This window comes from Rhea americana, unplaced genomic scaffold (assembly GCF_003343005.1).
Source record: "Rhea americana isolate MKP2758 unplaced genomic scaffold, rheAme1 scaffold_121, whole genome shotgun sequence".
Taxonomy (NCBI): domain Eukaryota; kingdom Metazoa; phylum Chordata; class Aves; order Rheiformes; family Rheidae; genus Rhea; species Rhea americana.
Window position 1 is genome coordinate 1,196,711 of NW_028185273.1, and position 27,597 is coordinate 1,224,307.

General features: G+C 33.8%; 1 protein-coding gene across 1 annotated transcript in view; it reads right to left on the reverse strand.

Annotated features, from left to right (window-relative positions):
* TRPA1 (transient receptor potential cation channel subfamily A member 1) overlaps positions 1 to 27,597 on the reverse strand; it is a 37,020-nt gene that overhangs the window by 945 nt on the left and 8,478 nt on the right. Inside the window, exons 7-26 of the mRNA XM_085325079.1 lie at positions 26,700 to 26,836; positions 24,397 to 24,445; positions 20,589 to 20,688; positions 19,414 to 19,514; positions 18,039 to 18,208; positions 17,787 to 17,951; positions 16,199 to 16,313; positions 14,772 to 14,938; positions 13,767 to 13,860; positions 13,090 to 13,149; positions 11,629 to 11,727; positions 10,642 to 10,712; positions 10,052 to 10,199; positions 7,220 to 7,309; positions 6,828 to 6,997; positions 4,692 to 4,821; positions 4,372 to 4,554; positions 2,935 to 3,003; positions 1,189 to 1,299; positions 624 to 721 (exon numbers count right to left, since the gene is read on the reverse strand). Coding sequence (XP_085181205.1) covers positions 624 to 721; positions 1,189 to 1,299; positions 2,935 to 3,003; positions 4,372 to 4,554; positions 4,692 to 4,821; positions 6,828 to 6,997; positions 7,220 to 7,309; positions 10,052 to 10,199; positions 10,642 to 10,712; positions 11,629 to 11,727; positions 13,090 to 13,149; positions 13,767 to 13,860; positions 14,772 to 14,938; positions 16,199 to 16,313; positions 17,787 to 17,951; positions 18,039 to 18,208; positions 19,414 to 19,514; positions 20,589 to 20,688; positions 24,397 to 24,445; positions 26,700 to 26,836 — 2,327 coding nt within the window. The remainder of the gene's footprint in view (positions 1 to 623; positions 722 to 1,188; positions 1,300 to 2,934; positions 3,004 to 4,371; positions 4,555 to 4,691; positions 4,822 to 6,827; positions 6,998 to 7,219; positions 7,310 to 10,051; positions 10,200 to 10,641; positions 10,713 to 11,628; positions 11,728 to 13,089; positions 13,150 to 13,766; positions 13,861 to 14,771; positions 14,939 to 16,198; positions 16,314 to 17,786; positions 17,952 to 18,038; positions 18,209 to 19,413; positions 19,515 to 20,588; positions 20,689 to 24,396; positions 24,446 to 26,699; positions 26,837 to 27,597) is intronic.

The window sequence follows — 27,597 nt, forward strand, 5'->3', positions numbered from 1 at the left end:
ACACCGGGTATACACCCGGGCCTGACTATCACTAGCTTCCGTTTTGAACTCCAACAATTCAAATATACTGGCAATATAAGAAAATACTTCTGAAACTATTCCTATGGATATACTGATGAGTAAGGAAAAAAATTACAGATAATTCCTTCCAAGGCTTTGGGAAACGGATGATTTGTCTGTCAGGCCAGCAGTCCATTTTTGGTAAATCAGTCTGAAGTAGATTTCCCCATCTGACCACTTTGAGACACAGTTTGTGTGTATCTGCACACCAATTAGAATTACATTAACTGTAAGTTTAAAATAAGTCTTGAACAGCTCCATGTGAAAATTTCTAATTCTAAAATAAAAGTGCCTTTTCTCATTTAGTTTAATTCACTTTAATGAGCAAATAAGCCCATGCTCTTTTTCTGCCTTGGGATAAAAACCACATTATTATTTCAAAATACATGACAGAATATCAAGTTACTGTAGTGATGGGCCTTATTTCCTTATTTAAGGGCTACTAGTACATTTAATTTTACTTTTTATGTGCAACATGGAGTCTTACAACACTGTTAAGTAAGAGTATCTTTGCAATATTGGCTCTTCTTATTAGCACAGTAATAAAATTACACCATGAATACCTGTATTTCTGCTTCAGAACTTCCAATTCTAAACTTGTATCTGTACTCTGTGCATCTGTGGTAGAGTCTTCACAGCCAAAGCAATACTGGAACACACTCTAAATAAAACATGGTCAACTAAATTGAAATCAGATATTATAGTTTGACAATAGATTAAAAATTCCAGATAGGTGAGTGGTAACAGTCTCCAATTCAGTGTTATAATTGGGAATAGTTTCTGTTATAAAATTATTTTTATTATATTAAAGACTTCCTTTGCAAAATGCGTTTAATCTGAAAATTCAGTCTACCAATAAGAGTTGAAATGAAAAAAAAAAAAAAACATGCCTCCTAATAAAAGAACAGATCACTGAAAACTCTCACACATTAAATATATCTGAATAAATCATGCTGCACTGAAACTGATATATCATTTTCACAGAGGCTAGTTTTATCACACTTCCACTGATGTCAGTTTATGATTGATTTTGACTAACACAATATTCCTAGCAATCTGAGCACGTACAAAACGTAAGTCTATCATATTACATTTTAGTAAGAATTCCTCAGTTTAAGATTTCCTTACCATAAATCCACAGTATCTTGGCCTGTTTGGATATACAGTGATTGATTCCTGGTCCACTCGACTTAAGAACCAAAATGGTAGCTTCTTCTCTAAGTTTGTGTGAAGATTGACCTAAACATATTTTCCATTTAGAGTGCAATATATTCTCTTTGGATAAAAACGTATTATCATGTGAAAATAACCATCATGTCACTACATTCAAAAATCTATTGCTAGATTTTTCAGAGGATATCTACTCTGCAAACCATGGTATAATATTTGAAACATCCAGCTCAGACATGAGACATTCTCCTATCACAACAGTAAGGAGTGTCTTAGCAGGGACAATTATTCCACATAAATATGTACTCTTATAACTAAACGGATTCAAAAATGAGATAGCTCTTATATAATGGCTTGAATATCTGTTTAGCATACTATAGGGTGCAGTATAGAATTACAGGCAGAAACGTTCAGTCCATACCACTACCACATCCACAGAATTTGAAATCAATTAATAATGAGAAAGTGAGTGATCATTCTATCTTTACTTGTGCTATGTCCTTTCACTGGGTTATGGGAGAGCCTGCAGAGATTACAGAAAGCCTGTGAGAAGTCTTCTCACAAGCAGAACAAGCGTATTCTATGAGTGCCTTCTGAGGTGATGCTACCTTTCCATTCTCAAATTGCCAAAGAAATACTGAAAAGATGTATCTATTACTTCAAAACAACAAGATACAAAGTACAAGCCTACTTTAGACAACCATAATCCTGTAAACCTATGAAAGGTCTCATACTTAGTGAAGATTTCATAGTACAGTCTGATGTTGCAAGATCCAATGTCTTCTGAACATTCTTTTGGCCGTGAAACACCTCAACAGGTAAAAAACCATTAACTGCTTCAAGAACTGACCTTATACCTCTGCTTTAGTCATTTGTATCCCTAGCAAAAGAGGTACTTCTTGGGATGCAGTTTTATGCTAAAAGAGAATCCTTTAAATATGCTTAAACWAAGCCAGTTCAACACACAATTTTAAATTATGTGACTATCAACCAAGAGAAGTTATTTCTGAGTCACTGTTGGCCTTGGGCATTCTGTCTCTGCATACATCTCCTCCTTCTGCTCAAGGACTAGGTAGGCACTGAAACTTCCTAGAAAAAGCAGAGCCATCAGGAAACATATGCATCAATTTTACAAATGGTCAGTTCTTCCCACAACACAGACTTGAAGCAGAACTTTAAGATAGTAGAAAGGACAGATACTTTCTCAAGCAATGTTAATGAGAAGTAGTCTTTATTTTTTATTTAACAGCTGTATATTTTGTGTACTTCCAGTTGTGAAAGTCAAGTCTGATATACAATTCACAGGGAAAAAGAAACTTGTCAGAACTATACTGCAGATTTACAGTTACTTAAAATGAAAACTCTACGAAGTAATGTAACTAGCCCTAATCCCAGTATGCAAGTCATAAGCACTATATTTACAAAAGCTAATTTGAAAATATCTAAGATACACATAGTTTTCCAAAGTATACAGGTTCCTTAAAAATACACTTGCTTATTAAAAACACTTCCTTTAAGTGAATCATATGAGTGAAAATGAAATTTGGAATAGGAAGTCCATGTTTGCCAGTCCGCTCTACAGAGATGCTAAGAACAACATTAAGTAGGTTATGACGTTAACACTAAATAAGCTAATTATCTGGATGGCGTTCAAACAATGTTATCTACTTCCTATAGTTGTCGCTCCTATGGTATGCTACTTACCTGCATTGCAATCCTTTTGAGTGCCGCATACTTTTGCACTTCAGCTATGTCCCCAACAGCCAAACCAATCTAAAAACGCATAATAAGATCAAAGAAATATTACACTATTTTTTTCAAAGTCTATGGTTTTAATTGTGTTTCTTATTCATATTTGAATTCAAAATGACTCAAGTTAAATAAGTTTTGTTTTACTCAAATCTGAAAATATCTCTCTTCCTTGCATATTTGAAAAATCTGTATCAAGAAACCTAGTAAGTTTTTTTAATGACAACTATCTATCTGTYTAAAGAGCTACCTTAAACAATTGTCAAAAATAACATCCGTTCTTTGTGGTTCTTTATTTCTACTGTTACGTTAAGAGTAAAATGTATGTTGACCTCAGAAGGAATAATAGTAGGGCAACACTACAGATCCTAAGAAACCTGAACTGTTTGGTTTCCATTGCCTACCTCATATAAAAACTGTACCAAAACTACCAAAATTGCTGTTCAGTGGAATGTGGCTGAGGATGAATTATTTATTTTTCCCTTTTTCTCTATTACTGAGTGTTTTGATCTTTTTCTCTTCAGTCTCATTTCTTTGTGTTTAACAAAAGAAAATTGTTAAARTTTTCTGACAGATGCAGACAGTCTGTACAACCAAGATCTGGATCTTTGCTTTTTTGTCTCTGTCAGTGCTAGGGTCTGATGATAAAATAYAGTGAACTGTTAAAGTGAGGCTATGTCTAGATGGTGGGACAGGATTAAGTACCTCTCAAAGTCATGGTTCCCCAATTTTTTCTATCAGGGTCTCACAACAAAATATGGCAGCTCAAATCTAACAATGCATTTTTTTTCCTACAGAAATCAGGGCAGAGGAGGTGTGGATCTTTCTCTGGCATGAAGTTAGAACAAAGTTAGAACATGTTGGTTCAAAATCTCTCCAGAGTCCTCTAAAGTCTCAGGTCTCATGTTTCTACCAGAGACAGAGCAAAACCAGAGTGATGCAGGAGACACCAGAGGTACTGTGCCTCAGGAAAGAATAAAAATGCTTTCTTCTGCTTTTTGTGCACCTTTCCATTAACCTAAAACAATCTTTTCCCCCTCTCTGACAGAGAGGAAGAGGTCCATGTTCTTATCTACTCTAGAGATGGACACAGGAGGCAGTGAAGACTTTCTTGCATGCTTTCCCTTGCAACTGAACAAATTCTGTCACAATTATTCCCTAAAGATATACAAGATTAACTCTGCAACAGTTAACTATGGAAAAATACTTAGAATAGTAAAGAGGAAGAAAAATGAGCCAAAAGAAAGGCAACTCTTAAATAACTTAATGAAAATACTAATTGGTTAATTAACAAACAAACGTCACAAACGTGCATTAAGTTATTCTATATATTAATACTGTGTATAAACCTGTGCATAACTMCTTTTATATATTAATAAGTAGTTTACTTACTAGCAAGTTCATAAGAAGGATTGGAATAAGTAAGGTAAAGATAATGAGAACTGTGTAACTCAGAAATGGATATGGCAATTCATTGCTTAGTAATGGATCAAGGAATGCATCATGGTAATTAATGTCTCCCAGCATCATTGCAAATGTCTTCATTACAGAAAGCAGAGGCGTGCTGTATGTTTGCTGCAAAAATAATAATAATTAAAAAAAAATCAATAAAAAAGCAAAACTACAGAATTTGTAAATAATCTCTCTTTGAGATTCTCGATTAAAGGGTAATATCTACACTCTTAAAAGATTAACTATGTTATGAAACTAACCTGTGAACCCAAAAGGACAAAGAAGCTAAGTCCAAAGGCCAGTATCAGGAAAAAGAAAACAACAGCAATCCGAATCAAGGTCCTTAGAATTTCCCAGAACATCACAACATAGATGCCGTAATTTTCAAATCTAGGAAATAATTGAATATGAAAGATAATCAAAATTAAATACTGAAGTAAGAGACTCTTACAATTACATACATAAGACAGTAATGTCTTATCATGTGTGATAACAGATATTATATATCTCTGACACATTCTGAGATGGTCTGACATTTTGTAACTTCATGTCCAGAAGAATGCAGTCTTACTTATCACAAGCTTACACTGAGGGATCTTATATTTTAATACACTAAAACAGTACTTTTCAGAGATAGTATTTTTCATGGATAACTTTTATTCTGTCCATAGTCAKAGACAGTGCAATGTAGTACAACAACTGCTGTACCCAAAATTGTATTAGGAAATTATTCCATTTTTGATGCTTTTAAATGTAAATTAGTAACCAAAACAAAAGACAACTGTGATCAGGATGTATCAGCCAGACACCTGATTTATAAGATTTTTCTTTTCAGGAACTCTGACTTACATTTGATAATGTGCCACTACAAACTACACAAAACAAATGAACAAAAAAAAAAAAAAAAAATCACTGCTCAGGAAAAAGAGTACAGCAGAGTTTTAAGTTGCCTGTATTTCCAACAAGTCTGTCCTCTGGCAAACCTCTCCTAGTCTTGGCTTAAACATAAACCAGATCTTGAAACATAAATTGTCATAAAGTAGATTAAGCTTCTTTTCCCCAAATATGAAGTTGGGAATTTATGTCTTCTGTCAAATTCAGGGACAGATGACTATTTTATGCCGTTAACAGTAGCAAATGAGAAAATCCCTCCATAGGGTTTTCTCCCTGAAACACTGTGTGAAGTTGAAAAGATCAAGCAGGAGGTAAAACAGGCCTAATCTCCTATGCTAGCACACATTAAGCAAAACTACACTGAAGTCAGTGGAGCTACAGGTTGCTCCAGAAGAGGCAGCCCGAATGAGTTAGAAAAATGGTAAGTAGAGAACTTGTGAAGTCCTATAACCAGTGTTCAGGAAAGGAAAGCATTTTATCTAGTAAAGAAAGGAAGGATGAATAAACTTACTTTCTACAGTTTAGGTTCAACCCCCATTTTGCCCACAGAACATATCAAAGGAGAGCTATCAAGCATGTTTACTAGTCAAAGTCACACACAGGCAAGACAAGATTTACCATAAAGATACTACGTCTTTACAGCATTACCTCTGCTTACAAACCTTGTCCTGACTATGGTTTTAAACATCACAACTACAACAAAATGGTCCTGAAATTACCCAGCAAATGCTGTGTTTGTCTGCTAATCTGCTAATGGGGGTGGTAGGCACCCTGCTGATTCTTCATGTATATGTAATACAGTCATCTTTAAACTCTGAATAGCTTCAAATCTGTTTCTGCTGATCAAATGCATTTCATCTTTGTGCAAGGCACTCCCAATGAGACAYAAATATGTTTTATTAGCACTAGGGTCACACTACTTTTTCCACCTCCCTAATCTCCTAAAGTCCTCAAGATACTATTGTACCAGAAATAGCATTAAGACCATTAATGACAATAAACAAACCTTATATAAATCAAGTAAATAAGTTCACTCATCATAGCTCCTTATTAGGACAGTGAGAGTGTAGAAAACTGTGGTTTATCACTTAATCTACAAAATGATAGAACACATTACTTTGTTCTATGCATAACCCATAACAACTATTTCTCCTAATTCACTTCCTTTTCAGTGATAGTGTTTTTATTTTGGGTTGATTGTTTTTATGAGAAAATCTGTACAATACAATGAAACACTTCCTAAAAACATATAATGTCAGTTTTGCCTACATAATATAAAAATATATGTTATTTCTTTAGTTGCCATTGTTATGTGATTCTCAATGTGAAAAACACTGAATCCTAGTTTATAATTCATCAGAAAAAAAAGGTCCTAATCTGAAAACTTGCATAGTTAGAAGCAGAAATAGGGTTATCACACTTGATCAGTGATCCTCTAGTATGTGTAAGATGCCTGAAAATAATAAAAGTATGTTATTGTGAAGTATGTAAATATTTGTTACCGTTGAAGATAAAGCAAGAAGTTCATCCAAGACAAGTATACAGCAATTGCTCCACATTCCCATTGCAAATGAGCTGGTGTATTAATAAATAAAGAAGACACAAAAATTATGCTTGTAGTATAAATTGTCCAGTCCAGCAGATTGGAGTAATCCAATAAATATTTCAATTTCTAGGATTTAAGAGAAACAAATACATATTTACAACTCATGCATCACTTATGGYTGAATTTAATAATATTACTTAAATTCTCTTTTCAATCTTATATGTAATAACAAATTGGTATTTCCAGATCAATTACAGAAAAATCAGATGCATTTCAATATAATAAAAACTACTGTGAAAGTACRTTCTCTGATTAATGTGTTATAGATCTATTTCCGTATATATTTACCTGCTGAATGAGCTGAAATATTTCTTTGCAGATTCCCAGTAAACTCATAATTAAAACTAAACACATACACACCCTTGTGAAATATGAATCCTGAAACACAAATCACAGACCACAAAAAATTTAGAAATCTGTAAATGAACGTTTAAGCTCTATCTACTTCATTCACATTATGTTGCCACACATTATGTTAAGATTATTTAAAGCAAGCTAACATATCTCTGCTATTTGAATTCTGCTCTACTAATGTTTATAGTGAAACCCATGCCATGTGTATTGTTTAAGTAATACAACCAAATATGAAATGTTCAGCATTCCCATGATAAACAGCTGCTGTGCTGTTTCCTTTTTACTATTATCCTAGTTTGGGAACTGAAATTGCATTAGTTATGTCACTTTTTCAGTGTTTTGCCACAAGATGAATGTAAAGACAAAATCTGTAATCTCTAACTTCACTATCATATCGCAGTATTAGCAATGGCAACAGAAGTCTCTAGAAAGTACATCCTGTGCCTCTTTGCACCTAAACTGAAGTCCTGGCATCCTTATATGGCGTTCCCTTTGATGTCTCCTTACAAACAATATAGACAAAGACTTGTATGTTATATGTGCCTGTATTAGGTACTTCACAACAATGGTGAATTTCATCTTTACTAAGCAAATTGTAGAGCTGATTTCCCATATGAGGGGTTSGTTAACTCACAGGCAGACCACAAATTCACAGCACTTATTTTTCCATGATGCTGCAATACATATCAGCATCTCCCCCATTGTGGAAAGAGGATAGTACAAATGTTCTATAATGCTGTGCACCCTAAAGAAATAGAATTCCTCATTCTATTCCCATTACTGGCTCATTAGGACCCCATCTCCTCCACTGTATGAGGCTGCATATAAATAAGTTTTCTTGCTTTTATCTCTCAGGCAGCACCTCTACAGCTGTTGTCCTGTTTACTGCTCCTCCACTGGCTGGCATCATCATTCCTCAGCCAAGCAGCGAACTTCTTCCAAATGGGCTTCTTCCATGTAGTCTCTGATGATTCAACAGACTGTATCAGTCCTGAGTCATACTTCTGTCTGTTCTAAGCAGCTCCTCTCATTCTCTTGCCTTTCATCAGGAAGATTTAGTGCAGCATGAATTCTTCCAATTCTGCCAGTCCTTCTGAATCTTGTAGGTACTGTTCTGGCTTTGGTATGTGCTTCTCCAGACATTTTCATATATCAGGATACCCATATGAACTTTTTATATTCTTAAGAGTTTATCTTATTTCATATTACTATGAAATTATTAGCACATTATTTTTAGTTCCCATTTCAGTTGTATGTCTTTTTTCCCCTAGAACTCTAAAATATCTTCCTTGCCTTTTTTCCCCMAAATCCTTGGCTTTAGTGATATAATCACCTATTTGAAATGGAGGATTTGAAAAGCTAACCTCACAACTAACTTCTCACCATTAACACAAGACATTACAGTTTCCTGGCTAATGACACAGACTCTCTTCTCAGAATACACTACATTCCTCTTGGAGACAGAGGACTCTCCCATTCTTCAACTGGACACAGGAGTGTAACACTATGTATGAGATGTAATCACAGGTTCAAAAAACAGCAGTACTTGCAGTTTTACCCTCTTGGTGTCTCATAGTATTCAGTTCAGTGACAATTTGGCCTTCTTAAATAACAGAACATGGCTTAGTGTTAACTGCAGGAAGAAAAAACTTACAAAAAKGACACCAGTCAGTTGCATCAATGTCTCTTTTCTAAAGCCTCATTCTTCCGTAGCTGTGGGCCTGGCAAGTCTAACTTCGTCAGKCACTACAATGTCCTAATTATCCCAGTTCCGCTTCTGAAAAAAAAGTTTGAGCTTTGTCTCTTAACAATCCCAAAGTAGCTAACGAGGGTAGGTATAGCCTGAGACAGGGTTCATCCTTGCTTGCTTTCCTTATGGCCTCAACTAAAGCCTCACTTCCATTGAATGTGTATCATATGAAATATTCATAAATTATTACAGAGTAGCTGCACATCTACCGTAATTTTGACTGAAAGCTAAACATTCAAAAGTCAGTACGATGCATCAGTACTCTGCTACCTAATCAAGTTCATCATTTTGAGATATCACTGTAATTCCAAAATTGTAATACGTCATTTACATTTTGGCACAATACAATTTTTCCTAATTCTTTTGAAGTTTATACATGGGGATTCTAGGAAACATCCTATGCATTTAAAGTCCTTTCTTGGTGCTTTCCATCAATATATGGCCACATTCTACAGTTACACTCCTTAGTACTGTGACTCCTACCTATATACAGACCGATAAGACTTTCTCTATCTTAGCTTCATATTTTATGAGTCTAGTGAAGAAATATTGAGCCTGTAAAGAAAATAATATGCAGATGGGCAAATAAAACTGTATCTGAATGCTCAAAAGCATTTTATTTAATGGAAACAATTTCTAYGTCAAATTTAAAATATGCAATGTCCAGTTATTTTGGTTGAGGATTAAAAAGATATAAAAACCTAAAGAATGAATTGTTTTCTGTCCTTTCATAACTAAATACGCATTAATTCTTTTTACTCAACTTTAAAGAAACATTCACTTTAGGGAAAAGATTGAAATAACCATGCACCAAAAGTGAATTTTCCAGAAAAGAGATTAAAAATGAGCACTGAAAGTTTTTATCTACAGAAATTATTGCTGAATGTAATGTATAAAAACATACACTTCTATTTCTACAGTAACTAAATCATAAATAATTTTAGAAAATTATTTAAATAATCAGCCTCTTGCTACAAAAATCCTAGCATATTGTAACTAATAGAAAACCCCAGTACCTCATATTCTAATGGTCTTGCTTCATAGACCTCTGTTCCATTCAAGGGTCTTCCTGGCTGTATGTGGGTGACTAGAAGAGTCAGTGGGATGAGACCAAGGGAATATATGCCTAGATTCATTAGATGTGCTCGAAACCCATACGCCATCCTTGAAAGTAAAAATGTTAGAATTTTAACAATTTCCAAATGTAGAAAAGTACAGATTTAAATTTCATACCAAATAATGCTTTTACTATAAGGCAATAAGCATTTCTTCAAATGTTGTTTTGTGATGAATATGTCCATCAAGTTGCAAATGGACAAAAGCATACTAGCCATTCTGACAAACTGTTCATTKTGTTTTTAATTCAGTATTACATTTTTTGCAATAAAAGTAGAAATAAACATAGCAGTGGTCTCCTCTGTAAATCTCAAACGCTCATTTTGAAGTTCTAAACAGTATTTGATATGATAGTCATCAGTATATTTTAAATATTCTTATGATTATGCGCAAAAGACATTTGCTTGACACTAAAAATGTATGTATTTTAGTGGACAACTTTCAGTCTGACATGTAGTATTATGTTCTATATACATTAAAATATACCTACCATTTCATAAGCAAATACTCTTTACATACAGGATGACTGAGTAGCTCCATGCGATTGTGCCGTACCATGGCCTACAAAACAAGAAAGTAAAATGATCAAACTTACGTCACAGCTGAGCAAAATGCTTACAAAACAGGCTAGACCATCTCCTTTGTACTTTTTATTAGGCTAATATTCAAATAATGTGTAAAAGATACTGCAAAATTATTTTGCTTATGGATTATGGTCCAAAGCTATTATTAGATTGTTTTATTATCTGTCTAGTAAGGCATCCACCTTTTCTCCTGATGCCGTTTTTAAAAGCTAAAAAAGTATAACTCTACAAAGATAGTATATTTTGCAAAAAAAAAAGAATTATGAGATTGTTCAGGATGGGAGTTACAGATGGCAGATGACCATGTTTTTCTTGTTAAATATAACTAGAATATATTTATTTATTCATTATTAAACAGCATACCCAATCTAATTGCCAATAATAAGTTCAAAAAGGTGATCAAAGAAAGTCATTAAGGTCACTCGTTGAATGAGTTCTGACAGAGCTAAAGAGAATAGACTGACTATGTGTAAGAACAGCAAAATTTGTTTTAGGCACCGAAAGTATTTTGCAATTAGCAAATGAAGAAAAGAATTTGCAAGCACATAAAAATTAGTTTTTGTCAAGTTTTTCATTGCCTTATTCTCCCAAATACAGTCACTACAATGACTAGGAGTGGTTTTCTTTGATGTGCTACCTGCACATACAGTATGTTCCCTTGAAACATTAATAGCTGCTCAAATAAACCAAGAATTTCTATCTAATCCTAAAAGAAATGTTACTTATTATTTAGATTATAAGAACTTCACTCTGTATGTTATTCCAATATACTGTAACTCTATAGAGAAAAATATTTGGATAAGAAGTACTACGATGAAAAAAAAGCCCAATTCCTTGATGTTAACTGAAACAAGATAGCATGGAAYGATGTAAGAGTAAAATAAAGAACTTACATTTAAAGTAGTAAGTGGCTCATAGAAAATGTCTTCATCATCCTTTAGTTTTTTGTTAAGCATCAGAGGACACTGGAGATATCTGAAGTTATATTCAATCTGAACAATAAAGATACCAACATTTCATTATCTCACTCCTAGATCATCAATTTTGTCATAATGTGCTTAATTTTACAAAGGTTTGTAAAAAAAAAAGATGTGTCTTTTTCATCAAAATAATTAGAACACAGTTGTTTAGTAATTGTTAGTCACCTTGCCAGTGAACACGAGACCAAAATACACATCTATGACTGTACTACGAGCTGGATAAACAGTCATTTCAAGTTATTGTAAAAGAAAAAAAATACAGATCTCTTAAAATTGCAATATTTTAAGAAAGATCATTCTCAATATTCTGTTTTAATGTTGACTTTGAAGAAAAGCTTATAAACTATACGGATTTGATAACATAAATAGGAAAACACATAATAGCAGTTTTGCAAATCTTCTGTTACTGATTTGGACACAACCCAATGTAATAATCCACTGGATGGTTTTCAATATGGTTGCAAAGATAACATAACTATAGAATATATCATGTCTCCTTATCCTTATAAAAGGTATACAGGTGCTTTAGATTTTGCAGAGTTTACCAAAAAATCCCAGCCTGCACTGTAACTGGTCAATTATTGAAGACAGTTGTATTGTTGACAGGTATTCTTTTGATATGCATAAATATATATTATTTCTACAATTACAATTATTTTGAAACATCCCTAATGTCTGAGACCCAGCTTTTTTGCACAAATTAACACAAAGTCTATAAATTGCCCAAGTTCAATATTATACTTAACGTGTAAGCATAAAGATTACAGAAACTGAACTTCAAAGCAGTTTGAAACCCAAAGGATAAAATAAGATCAGTCACCTGTGTTTTCTATTAAGCTTTCTATTTATCTGATACTCATTGACAAGCATATATCCATATGCTTGTATTCATATACACCTGTACATACACCTATAAATATGTATTATATACAATTCCCAAACTTTCAAGACAAATTAATATGTGTTCCCTTCAGTTTCACACATGCAATAAGAGCACAAAATTATTGGCTTTACTGAAAAAAGAGAGACTCATAGTGGAAAGGTGCCAGTATATGAAGAAGTAAATTTTAGAAGTCATACTAATACTGAGGATTTTTTTGCCAAATATTAGAAGTACAGATTCAAAATCTGTTATCAGTGGATTAAAGTATTAGTTGATTCCAATTTACATTAGAATTCTTTTGTAMCTACATAAAATATTTAAGACAGATTAAAACTTAGTCCAGTATCAGTAGCTAAAAGCCAAACTAATGATTTTCTAACTTAACTATTATTGCCACTAACATATTGCCGAGAACATTGAGACATATTCCAGCCTGAAATCATCATTAATTTTTACATGTTGTGCCTTCATAAAGTTTTCCCTCCACTCACATAGAAGTCTCGACTCGTCTTTTCTTCTGAAGACTCAATTATGCAGTTATCCAAAACGAGCTTTGAAGATGAACAGAAAATTAAATTAAGGTGATTACTGATAACATTCATTAGGAAAGAATACAAAATGTACATATCTGAAGAAAATGATCTTCAAAAATATGGCAGCTACCTAATCAAAGTGATGCTTCAGTCAGGTTTTACGGCTTATGAATACACGAAGCTCCAGARCTTACACATAGGACTTAACTAATGAACCTACCCAGCCTATATGGCTATATACTAGTTTACAAGTGTAAAAAGTAAAGTGTTTATGTACATAAATATCAAGTAACTTGATATTTTAATCAAAAAGTTTTTCTGACATTAGTTTAACATTTAGCGAGAAGGTGAAAACACCTCTATTGGCTTTGAATCTGATTCTCCGCTAACCTGCATCATTTTTATATTCAACTCCATTAACCTCAGGAAATTAAGACCTTTTCCTAACATTAAGAAATTAAATTGAACTACCTGGAACTATTATTAAAATACAATTAAATGTATTCATCTATGAATACGTATTATTTTTATTTTAGAATAATCCATTCTAGTGAGTACAACATTTGGAAAACATGACAGAAGATGCAACATAACTAGAGGGTTTTTTGTAGTCATTTCTTAATGACTAAACTTACTTTAAGTGATTCAGGAAGATACTCAACCATTTCCAACAAAGGACACTTATTAGCACTAGAATAGTGAGAGAAGGTCAAAACAGCTTCTTCCCATCTGCAAAAATGCATTGAAATAATGGAAAATGAGTTAGTCGCTTCTCTTTAAAACAAGATTAGTTTTAGATTATTTGAGTTTTATTTAAGATATTATCCTGTAAATCACAGTCTGAAATACAYTTATATTCCATCAAACCGAAAATCAGCTGTTAGGGAAGTAATTGAGTAATAATCTGGATGCCTTCCTAAGAATGACTCATGTTTAATTCTGCTATCAATTAACAGAAATGTTTCGACTATGCTAAGTCCTTCTCAAGAGTTGATGTCTTTCTTTGTACTCCATATGAACCTTGAACTAAAGCTGGAATCTTGGGTTACAATATTAGGTGGTTAAKTTCAGTAAAAGACTTCCTGTCTTCCTGCAACTTTTAGCAAAAAATATGATCATTAGACAGCACTGCAATATTTTATTCCTGGAAATGCGACGTAGCAGGCTTGGTGACATTCTTATATGAAAATATTCTAAACTGCAGTGAACTTACCACATTTTAAATATTTGCAGTATAYTTAGAACAACAATTTTAAATCAAATTGCTTGAATTATACCCATTGTGCTTAAAATTCTGTATGTGTTGACCTATGAAAGGCCAATATTCTGAATGTAAGAACAGGGAGAACAGGGAGAAAATGGGAGAGGATTATTTATTTCTCATGGCCTCTAGATGTTTTTCTTACAGAAACTGAACACTCAACCTAACACTAAAAGGAACCTGCCACGTATCTGCTGTTCATTGTGATTACAGCATTTTTTTAATGGCTTTTCAGACCACAACATAATCTCTGGAATTTTAAAATATGCACTCAATCATATTTAATAATCTACAACTTTTCAGAACTTAAACTGGATTAAAAAGAAAAAAGTAAAATGGTGAAAAATAAAACTGAAAAAGCATTTTCTGTTTACCTTACCTTTTGTGCAGAATGACAGCAGATACTACATCTTTCCTCCTATTGTGTATTGCTTCATGGAAGAAAGAAGCTACTGCTTTGTTCAACAGAATTTTTGCACCATAGTCAAGAAGTAGCCTTACTGCTTTCGCATGTCCTTCTCTTGCAGCTAGATGCAATGCTGTGTTCTGTATAGAAGAGTAGTAAAACAAAGCATCCATATGAATCGTTTTTTAGTAATACATATTTCAGGTTTTTTCCAACATCGAAAAGCCACATTCTGTTCCTAGTTGCAAGTCCTTAATGCTTTTACTAGCAGCATTAAAAAGTAAATTCTCTTCATAGAGATTCTTACAGAGATTATGAAGAAGTTCTTTATCCCATGCCTACAGCCATAGGAGCGTTAAAAATGGAAGAATAAACTCAGCTGCAAATAATGAATTAAATTCATTAATATCTTGTAGTTTTGTAGCTAACAAACTGAGACACAAATAGGCAAAAGTGATGGTATCTCCAGATATAGAAAGTCTGCATCTGATAATCAGGAAGAGAAGTATTCCAAACTATATCCAGATGTGCTTGTGTAAACAAATCTGCAAGAAAATCTGCAGGCACAGCTCTTTAGTAGGAGCATTTTATTCTTGGTATTTGCATAAAAGTAAGGCAATGTTTAAAGYGTTTAAAGTTTTAGGAATCAAGTCATACTGAAAGTTACTTTGGAAAGCCTTCCCAACTTGTTCAGGACTTCTGAGGAAAATTAAGAACTAGGCATAGGTGTTTGATATATTTCTAAGCAAGAGTTTTTCCTAATCTAGTAATTCTAAACATTTCAGTCATCAACTCTCAGTCATCAACCTTTCAGTCAGCAACATCTCTTCCATGCTGGCAATTGAACTGTTCTTTAAACTGACCATCCTCTGTCCTCTGTCTTGACCCAATAGATACTGCCTTTGTCCAAACTTCAAAGCAGGGTGGGAACCATATCTGTTGCATATAGTTGTGCAGAACAGGTGGACTTTAAAAAGTTTATAAATGAGCTACTATTGATGTTGGGTTCCTTTTAACTCATAYGAGCTCCTAAAATGATTTTGTACTACACTCTTAAATTGCATTGTTATTGATGCAGTGTTAGGGAGGCAAGATGCATGTGTCTAATACACTTATACTACCTTTTATTTTATATTAGACTATTTCTATTTTTGTGTCTTCTGCTCAAAAGAACTGGGTAAGAATGTCATTATTTATGTATTAATTCAAGCAACAATTGTTACCAGTGACAATATATAAGGGTTTTACATCTGCCAAAGAAAATAGATTATTATGAAATTAATTCATAGTGAAACAAATCTACTAATAAGGTATCATAGACATTTTTCCTACAAGTAACAATACATTTTTTCTACAAGTAACAATAGACTAGAAACAAATAATGGTACATGAATACATACCCCTTCTTCATCCACTCTGTCAGTACATTTCACATTAGTATCCAATATTATCTGCATTGTTCGAGTGTATCCTCCAAAAGCAGCATGGTGCAGCGCTGTCCAGCCCTTATAATCACTTAGATATAGCAGGTATAAAAAACAGTAATTAAAAATGGAAGAGCTTTTCATAATATTAAGGCAAATGTAACTCCTTTTGCTCAAACACCTTTTCTTTGGCATGACTACTGCAGAGATGTCTGTGTCTTCTGTCAAGTATTATGCGATTATCAATGTACCACTCAGAAGAAAGATGTTCAACTCTATAAATATTTTGGTCTCTTCTCTTTTTTTTTTCATTCTACTATTTATATGGGCTGATTGTGTCTGTTTTTTTCAGATGTCCCTTTCTAATGACCGAAAGGCTTATAATATTCTATAATGAATACCTGGCAACCGATGTGACATATGACATGGCCATATTATGGAATTTAAAGATATTGAATACACAAAACAGTATAAGCACACAACTTTATTCCTATTAGTTTTACTTCATCTTAGTATAATGGAACTCAATATCCTTTTTATCACATAAAATTCTCCAGAAAATTTCATCAGAAAATGCCAATTTTAAGGTTAAATTAAGCCTAAATATCTATACAGACATATATGTGTATAAGTGTATATATACACACAAATTCACATATATGTGTGTGTGTATGCGTGTGTATATACATGTGTGCGTGTGTGCACGCACGCGTAAAAGACTACACATCTCAGGGTCAATTAGTTTCGTCAGCTTCTGAAAGAACTGGATTTGGGATTATTGTCTAATTAAGACCTCTATCCTAGCTGAGCAGGCCAGTTCAGCTAAGAATGGTGGAAAAACGGGTGTTGGTGGTAGTCCATTGAGTGGATCCTCAGCAGTGTGTAAGCACTGAACATAGGTGATTTCTGTTCCCTAAAAGGTCTGCTCCAAACAGGCTCTTAGGCCTTAGCTCCAAGATGTAGCTGCAGTGTAGACTGTCCCAGATTTGGAAGCCCAGACTTGAAAGTTAAAGCTCCATACCACACTTTAGAAACAGGAATCTGAAGTTTTAGTAGCTTTGGCTCCTGAATCTACAGGTGTGGGCATGGAAGCTTTGAAAATCCTATCAGAATGTGGTACTGCCAGTGATCTGAGGCTCTCTGATCTGAATTCAGGACTTCAGAGTGCAAGGCAAATTGCCTATGAACCACCAATTCTGAGAGTCCTTACCCAAGCCTATTAGTGAACCTGACACTATAGTATTTCCAAAACATTTTTTTCCATCTATTTACAGTTCATCAAAAATGTCAGTTTCTTCTCTCTGTTGGATTCAGAGAGACCTCACTTTCTCTAGCATTAGAAACCTTCTTTTATAGCCAGCCATGTGCTATGTGTGACAGAAGCAAGCCATAGTCAGCTTAGTTTTACAAACATGGTCTTACAACTCATAAGATCTGACATCAACTTACATACTTAATAATGCATAAATAATATTTGACAGAAATTTGTATTAGCTTCCCACTAATAAATAGTTTCCCAGGCATAGATACAAAATACAAGGTGATGACTCTTGTCACCACTTACCAGAGGAAAAGGGCTCCTCTCTTCAGGAGAAACTGAACTACCTTCTCATGGCCATTCTGTGCTGCCAGGTGAAGGGGAGTCATTCCCTTCTTATCACCTTCATTCAAAAGTCTTGTGTCTTTCATATCTCTTATAAGTCGCTGACATGTATTGATTCGCCCATAGCTTTGGGAGATTAACACAGAAATTAATATTAAAGAAATCTGGGTGGAAAGAATGGCATTGATTCATTGCCTAGGTTGCACTACTAACCTGGCAGCAAAGTGTAATGGTGATTTCTTGTCTCTACTCTTAGAATATATGGAAACGTTCAGGCTGAGTAAGTTATTTACAGAGAGGGCCACACCTTGTCTGCATGCATAATGCAATGGAGTGCATCCTTCATTATCTTCATCAACTACAAGATTTTTAATATGTTCCATCTGTTACCAAAAGAAAAACAAAAACACAACCACAAAATTGCATCCGTATTCGCTAATCCTCCATAGCTTCTAAGAGTTTCTACCAGCAGCATTAATATTTTTAAAGTAGTACCTAAAAATACGAAATAAACCTTAAGAAATGTAAATTTAATAACAGTGAGCATTTGGTATGTCTGCTGATTTCTAGGTCACCATTTTTTCAAAGAATTGCTCTTCAAAGAACAGAGCAACTTGCCAGTCTAAGTCCTCACTGCAATACATCCACAGAAAAAGTAAATCACAGGAAATTCTTAACCATACTTAAACATTCATAATCATAATACTCACTGCTGTCAGCTGTATTCAGCAGCAAAACTCTGATGTCAGGCACTATCCCTATACTGTTTTATAATTATATTTTTCTTTCTCATTTTCATTTTCCTGTCTTTCTCCACACCTTGCCATTCACTGTCCTATGCGTGTCCTTTAGCCTTAAACAAAACTAAGAATCCTCATCCCAGTCTGCTCAACTCCTTTGTCTGAATTTTTAGAATAATTACAAAGTCAGTGCTTTGAAGTTTGCTTCTCAAAATCTACTGAAACATGCAGATCAAATCCAATCCGCATTACTAACTGAAGATGTTTACAGACTGCAGTGGATGCTGTAAGATCGGTTTTACTTTATTCACATCTAAAATGTTATTCCTGGTACTCTAAATGCTAAAAAACTTATCTCCTTTAAGTGAGCTTGGGCTCTAGTAATATGAGTTTTTTACTTCAGCATAGCCAAATATTCAAAACCATTTTTAAAAGAGAATCAAAAACTTCCTCATTACTGTCCAGTCCACAGAGAGTTCCAGCASAATATGCTGTAAGCTATGCAAGTCCTTGACGGAAAATGAGCACATCCCCTAGCTTTACTGCATGCAAACTGGGAAAGCAGAAGTGAAAAGTTCTGTATTATGTTGTCTATTTTTTCAGCTACTCAATCTGACAACAGCAAAGTAATTTACGGGATTACGTTATTCTTTTGCCTGACAATAAGAAAATCTTATTGTTGGCTTTGATAGTTTTTATGAGATATGCACCTGTTCAAATTATTTTCTAGGACACTGGGTAACTTAACCAAAACTTCACAAACATTCCAAAATGGAAAAAGTAATTTCTTTTTACTTTACATTTTCTAATAATGGTAACTGAAAGATACAAATTGATGCTTACTGTACCTGCAGAAATTTCTCATTCAGATGTTGCAATCCTCCAGGCTGCAATACCGTCAAATGCAAGAAATTCCGACCAAGATGATCTTTTAATGATACATTTGCTCCTAGATAAATAAGGAAATAAATGCTAGCAGTTTCAAAGCTGCTGGCTTCTGGAACTTATTAATGATATTTAAAATTAAGAAATGAATATTGAAAGTAAATCTAGAAAATAAGTATTTCAAGTCAACACTATGATGTATCACTTTATTCACAGAATTACTCCTCTTGCTCAGATTTCACCATTATCCCTTGTGTGTGTGTATGCATATCACATCTCATTAAAGCATTAAGATTTGCACATTGCCCTTGTGCTCAGGGATACTAAGCACCCACAAATCTAGACATGACTTAAAGATGCACATGATCACCTCTTCTAATATTGTATTTGCTGTTCATTCTCATTGTAATCATATTGTCTTAACTATGTTTCACTACTTTCAAAATTGCTGTGATTTTATATGGCAGTTATTTGAGCAATAATCCGTGAAAGCATTATATAAAGTGACAGGAAATGGGAGATATTTTGCAAACTGGAAAAAAAATATGTATTAGTAAGTCCTTAATACTGTTACTACATTAAACCTTTTAGTGAAGATAAAAAACATTAACAAAATGAACGATGTTAATAATGAGGAAATATACTAATATTTAGCTTGCATCGTAAGTATGGTAACTGAAAAACAAAACTCAAACCTTCTGAAAGTGACTGCGATTAAATAAAGTTGCAGGCAGGCAACACTTGGAACACAAACATTAAAACTTAATACTGATTTCTGCTAAGAACCACAGCTCTGCAAAAGTTGTGTGTTTATTCCACTATTCTGCTTACTGTGGAGAGCTCCTAAGGAATACAGGGATGGAGTACAAGTGTGACTTGTACCTTGAGAAGCATGAAACATGGACCCATAAAGTCCACGCACTTTTCTATAATCTGTTCACTCTATATGAAAAGGGGTGAAATGATCATCATAATTCTTTCATCTTCAGTGCGACTAGCACAACAGCTGTTTAGCTCAGTTGCTCCTGGACTATACGCTGAAGTGCTGAATTGAAATTAACAGGAAAGCTAAATGTAGGGTTTTAACAGGTGTACTTTGCCCAAAGGAAGTGTATTGTATGTATACATTCTTTTGTACCTTTTGAAAGTAGTAAATTCACAATTTTCCATGATGCACAAGATGTGGCCAGCAGAAGTGGGGATCGACCTTCTATGTCAACACTGTCAATATTTGCTCCCTGCAATAAAGAATTTCAAGTTTATCATGAAAAATGAATAAAGACCAATTTTAAATGGCTGGTCTTTATAAATATAGCAGAATTACAGGCATTCTAAGTAGTTCCAGATGCTCCAGATTAAGTAAATTCAATATATACATCTTTAGATAAAACAATTGTTTTCAAACTATCAGCCTGAGCATAGTCATCTATATATGTATTTAGACACCTAAATAACAGCGGCCTAATTCTAGGTATACCGACTTCACATCTGATGACCTTTTATTACTCTACTTYGCCATGCATTTATACACTTTAAATACATAATCTTAATTTGAAAATAACGGGATTAACGCTCTAGAAAAAAAAAGAATTACAGCCTTTCAGAATGATGTGCTCTTACCTAACAAACTATTATCAGAACAAGACACTTCAGAACCACTGTACTAATATACAGAAATACTCTAGCAATAATTCTGAAACTATAAACTAGACAAATTCATTTTGACCATAAAATAGTTCTGTCAACAGAATATTTTTGTTATCCAAACTTAACGGATTTGATATGACTTATTTTGCTTAACGGAAGCACAAGGACTGGAATAAGATACTACAGCAAAAGCTCAGTTTTACTATTTGGTCTGTTTTTGCAGGAGGTCCATGTTGCCAGGCTGATACATCACTACTGTCATGCGAGCAAAACACCGGGAGCATTAACAAATCCGCATCCATCAACTCCTGCCAATAAGGGAGCATGAAGATGCCAATTAATGAGCTAACGAGGTCCTATTTTATGATATTTTAGACACAGTTTTTTTCCAGAAACTGCACGACAAATTGGATGAAGTTATCGAAGTATACAACAAATTCTGTTTCATTTTACATGTTATCCAAAGATCTTGGATAACAATGGATGTTTTTCCATTAACCTGAATGATATTTGGGTTCAGCTTTAAATCAGAAGAGAATTAACTATACTCGTGATCAATATTTACTTTCTAGTAAAATAAAACCTGTAATATAGTAATAAGAAATATGTAATAAATGTTCTATGATTACTTCACTGAAGAGAACAGGAAGTTTCTAATGTATGCTGATGTTTGCGTGTAACCCATGCAAGACTCTTTCCCCACTCACTATTCTACAAAGTTAGCCATCCTGTAAAAAACATTCTAATTGATCAAAAGACTGAACAGGGACCTTTTTATCCAAGTGGCTCATTTATTTCAGTGAACACAGGGGCTGCAATTTACAGTAAATAATGTAATCTTAATTTCTCTCAAGCTAATATTGTTGAGCSCTCAGCAAAATGAATTCAGCAGCATTCATCATGTATTTAGCACAGTAAGAATTATCTCATATATTGACACAAAAATTTATGATATGGCTCAGTTAACAATTTTTAAGTTTAGCTTCTGAAATTCTTTTACTTTTCATTTATGAATATATATGAATTAAACACAAATGAATAAACATATAATAAAAAACTGTAAGTATAAATTAGTATTTATTCCAATTTAATTTTGTTTTGCTTTTAATGAAAAAGAAGGAACATAGAAAAAAAAGAATATGCGAAAAGAGGCAAATAATGTGTAAAAGTACCACTTAATTACTTTGAAAAAGCACATTTCAAGAGAATTTAGGARGAGAAACAATCTTTTAGACAAGTAAACTCAGGAAGCACCTGACTTCTCAATGCTTAACTGTCCAGTACACAAAAATTACTAAAAGATTCAAGGACATAGCGAAGGTACTAGCTAAACTGTAATACCCTTCTGATTTTTCTATCTTAACTCTTTTTTAAATGACACACACGATGGTGTACGTAGTTTGTAAATACAGTTACATCATATGCATGCACAGACCAGACACTATGTACATAAATAGCAAATGTGGCAAAGGCCATAATGGCATTATCTGTTAATGTCATTGTGTTTAAAATGCTTAGTTTGCATACCAAATTACAAATACAGTTTTTTAAAATTTGTCATATTTAGCAGTTGGAATATTGATCCAGGTTTTCATCTTTTCACCTTTTTTAAGGCTTCAGTTCACCTAGTTCACAAATGTTCAAAGATACAGTTGTACATGTCACTGAAACAAAGTATGTGCTCTGCAATGCTACGTGGATGYGAAATGCAACAAATCTAAATAACGTACAAGAAGTATCTGTACAGTTTGATTCCCTGGTTTGTGTAGCACATTCATCTACATCTTACAAAAAATGCTGTAATTCATATAAATAGTATACATTGTTTGCCTGGATAATACACTTTAGCATAGATAATATATTTATTGTCTGGAAGAGCTGGATGTAACAGTATCTGTTTAGAACAATTTTTATTTTCAAACACAGAAGTGCCAAAAATAAGATAAAGGAAATTTTTATGAGGTAATGTGGATATTTAAAGAATAAAATAAATATAGTTTGTACTTTATTAAGACTAGAAAGCCATTCTGAACTGAAATTTGCCCTTCTGTTTGAGCAGTAAAATCTGGGCCAGGCAACAGTCTCTACCCATCTTTCCTTTTCACTCTCATGTATACCTCAGCACAGACGACGGCTAGCGATCTTGCCAGAAGTCCGAGAGAGGAGGCAGCCCAGGTAATGTGTGCTGCATTCCATTACCTCTGACTGCTGTATTTTGATCCATTCCCAGACAGGTCAAACAGAAACAGTTCTCAAGTTTCAAACTGACAGACTTTCTATAGGAAGTCAAACAAACCTTCAGCACGGTTCTTTCTATGAAAGAGGCCAAAACTGTTAAACACTAAAGGAATACCAGTTTGTTCTTAGCAAACGGATCGTTAAAGATTTCCCTCTAATGGTTTGCGCACACAAGCCTTCACACACACACAAAACTATTTCTCAGGTAATAACTTCTGCAGACAGGTTATTTTTCAGACAAGTTTCAGCAATCAAATGTCACCAGCTAACATTTGGTAATGCATTAAAAATATGCACATCTAGTTCTGACTAAATCCAATTCCTTTAACAGGGCTCCTTAGAAAAGCAAAATTTTATGTAGAAGAGAACACTTCTAACACTGCTGGGAAGAAATTAAGTAAAAAYTCTGGCTGACATAAAATGGAAAAGTTTCACTGACTTCTGAAATTTTCCTCAGCAGTATACACCCTCAGAGCAGGGTGTATAATAGTTATATGAGCCTCAATAACTGGGGCTAAAGCACACTTCCAGCATAGCCAGCAGCATCCCAAGTTACACTTTTTCTTCTTTTCCTTCGTAATTATTGAATGAAGAAATGTAACTAAACTACAATCAAAGTAAAAGATACTTCTAGATCAGGCACAAACCTCAATATACAGCTATGTGACCCAGAACAACTTCATGTACGTACATTAGAGAAATGATTTATTTCTGAGAAAAGTAGATTAAGTTCAACGCATGTTTAATGCTCATTTCATTGCCATAGTTCATATTCTAAATGTGACGACGACTGAAGCAGTTTTCCTTATCTGATAAAAAGATGTCTATGAAATCTTTCTCAATAAGTAAAATAAAAACAAAAATGCAGGTTTTTATGCTCTGYAACTGCGGGATGCTATTATGGAGCCAAAACTACCACTGTAATTATTATATTTTTATTTATATATATATCTAATAACCTATACCCGAGAAAACATTCTCCTTTACAAATTTCTCTATGCAGACCTGTAGGAACAGATAGCAATAATCTCTATAAACATGTTGCTTGATTAAATATTTACCATTGAAATCAAATACTCTGCCAGTTCATAATGATCAAACAATGCTGTCCTGTGGGGAAAAATGCAAAAATATAGTAACATTAGAATGGACAACGAAGTTTCAAAGTAAAGGGTAATATTTTTTTTCCAATTGCTGCATTTTGTAGTATTTTCAAATAAGTATCTTTTTTAATAAAAAAGAAAGAGATGAAACAAAGAAAGTGAGATATCTTACTACATAGTTCTTTTTAATAAATTATTGTTTCCATTTCTGTTATAGATTTTTTTTGAACAATGTTCATTCAATTAATACATTGAAAATTCTGTGTGGGAAACAAAGACCTGACTGGTCAAGTCAACAGGCATTTTAACATCAATTTTTAACAGAACTATTCATTTTATATGCCAGATTTTTTGCTGTACCACACAAGGTCAGTACAGAATACCACAAGCTTCAGACTCAATTTGTTCCATGCAGACTCAGAGCTTCAAATCAATTTAATTAAGCCAATCATCAAAAAAAACACCACTAGCTTACTATACACTTTCCTAGCGCAAGGGCTAACATTGCAATACCTCAGCTAAATGTGTATCAGACTGTGACAGGAAATTCTACTCCAAAAAATAAGAAGAAAGAAAAACATACACCACCTGATATAAATGTTGGTGACACTTATTAATTTACCAAAAATACTTTAAAGCTATCTACACACATGAAAAATTCTCAAGTTTTATCCTACAGTAATATATTGAATTATGTATTATAGAAAAAAAATCAAAGCAGGAATTATTGCACAATTAATACAGACATTCTAATGTTATAAAAAAGTTAGACCTCTAAGTATTTTTACTCAAGTATCTACTCTCTCAAGTTTTAATAATGAAGTAAGCAATGAGCAACACAGAACAGTTCCAAGGTTATACTGTATCTCAAAGATAACAATTCCCTTAGTGTGACAGGAATAATAACACAGCTTATGCTGTAGTTAGAAGTAATTACTCAAAAGTCAGTCTTTAATAATAATGCCATGGTTCCAAATGGGTAGACACACCTCTATTATCTATAGTAGATCTTTCCAGTCAGGCATAAATACTAAATGCTTCTCACACCCCACAAAAGATTCCAAGCTGTCAGAGAGCAAAAGCATTTTATAAAATATTCAGATGGAAATATGACAGCAAGAACACGACTGAATCATGTCCAGCCTATATGCTCTTTCACTGCTCCCCCTAAGTTAAAGTTCCTCTTCAGTTTAATTACATTCTGAGAGATTCAAATGACTTTCTGAAAATTGATACTACTTTTTTTTTTTTGTTTCACAGACACAGGGAGCACAAGACTATCAATCATTACTGTCCAGAACCTYTTCCTAGGAAAATCATTTCCACAGTTACAACGGCCAGCTATCTAGTAAGCAGTAAGGCTGCAATGTGTCTGCACAGTTTTCTTTGGTGTTCTGTCACCACTTTGTCTTCAGTAGTGTTTTATCACAGTAACATTCCAAATGCATCCAACCTTTATCTTAACTTTACAACACTCCAAACTTCTTCATTTATCTACAAATTATTCCACTTTATACCCACCATCCAAAGAACAAGCATGTCTACTGCCTCCAACTTTCTACCATTTATTTCATACTATTAAACTCCTTGTAGAAAAAAATGTAAAATTACTACCCTCTATTTAAATACAGTGAGATGCATCTTTCTTGAAAAAATTTATAGATGGTGAGACAAACTATCTTCCATAAAGTTGGCAGTCAGCACATTTAACTAAATGCCTTTCTCTTACAGAAGACTAGGAAAAAACTCTTCCCCAGCTTTGCACTCTGATTTCAATAAATCTTGAAAGTCTAAAAGGCTGCTACACACATAAAAACAGCCATTTGCAACTTTGCAGCCATAGTGAACCGATCCACACCTGATCAGGTATTGGATTATATTTTTGGAAGAAAAAAAAATACAAGATTACTGTTGATATTTTTTCCTTTGATTTGCTGGAGAATAAGCCCCATGAGACAAAGTTTAATGTCTATTTGTTCCACAGCTTCCAAAGCTGTTAACAGACGCAGAACCTGGATTCTTTACTGGATTAAATTTTCAGTACAAACTGTCTGATTCYTAAGCACGGTTCTGAGATAAAAATCAAAACGATATGATCCATTTATCTCAGCACGAACTCTTTTAACATTTTGACCAAATTATTGTCTCCTTCATATGTGTCTAAAATCAACTATATAACTGGATGCTGTTAAGACACTAAGACTAATTAGGAATATCCTCGCTTACAACTTATAAAGAAATCTGGCAGAATAGACTCCTACCTGTGAAGCAATGTTTCCTTATTCCCATCTACAGCATCAATAATAGATTCCTCACCAGCATAGGATGACATCATTAACTTTACGATCTCAGTTGCTCCTTGAGTGGCAGCAAAATGTAGCGCTGTGCATTTTTCATTCTGTGCATGCGACAATAAAACAACATTTGAACTCAGTCTAAGCCCCAACCTATTCAATATGATAGTGATCTAGCCCAGGATTTCTAGTTGCCTAAATTCCTATGCAAGTTTTAGCCTTTAACTAAAGAAGTAAAACTCCGAAGAGATTTAAAGACTAGGAAAGACTAGAGAGATATTTTTAAGGGTCAGTACAAAGTTTTTTATTATTCTATGCCACCCCCTTAAGATAYAACAGTTGTAACAATTTTTTTATAGTTGAATTAAGAAGCAACCACACACAACACCCAAAAGGTGAAGCAAAGCAGAACTGCAGAAAGCCGTAAGCAGACTAGTAGAAATGAATACCTCTCACATACACAAAATGCGCTATTTTTGATATTTCTGACTGCTAGACTGATGTCTTAAGAACCATTTTCTGTAGTTTTGATAAAAACTTCGTGAAATACATTATTAAACTACTATAAACTAAAATAAGCGACCATAGAATTATTAAACAATAAATGATTGGAGTAAGATTTTCCAGAACAATGTCATTTAGTTAGATGGGGCAAACTAAGCTTTGATACAAGTCTGAAGGATTTTATCCTTGTCTATTTCATAAAAGTTTCACTGAATGCACTGGAACAGGCTTTTTCACAATGTCATAAGCATTCTCAAAATTGTCAGCCATCTTCCTAGAATTGTCAGCAAAAATCTCCTCATTTAAATGTGTATTCAAAGTATTGAGCGAATAAAATAGGACTACACCATGCTTATCCTTC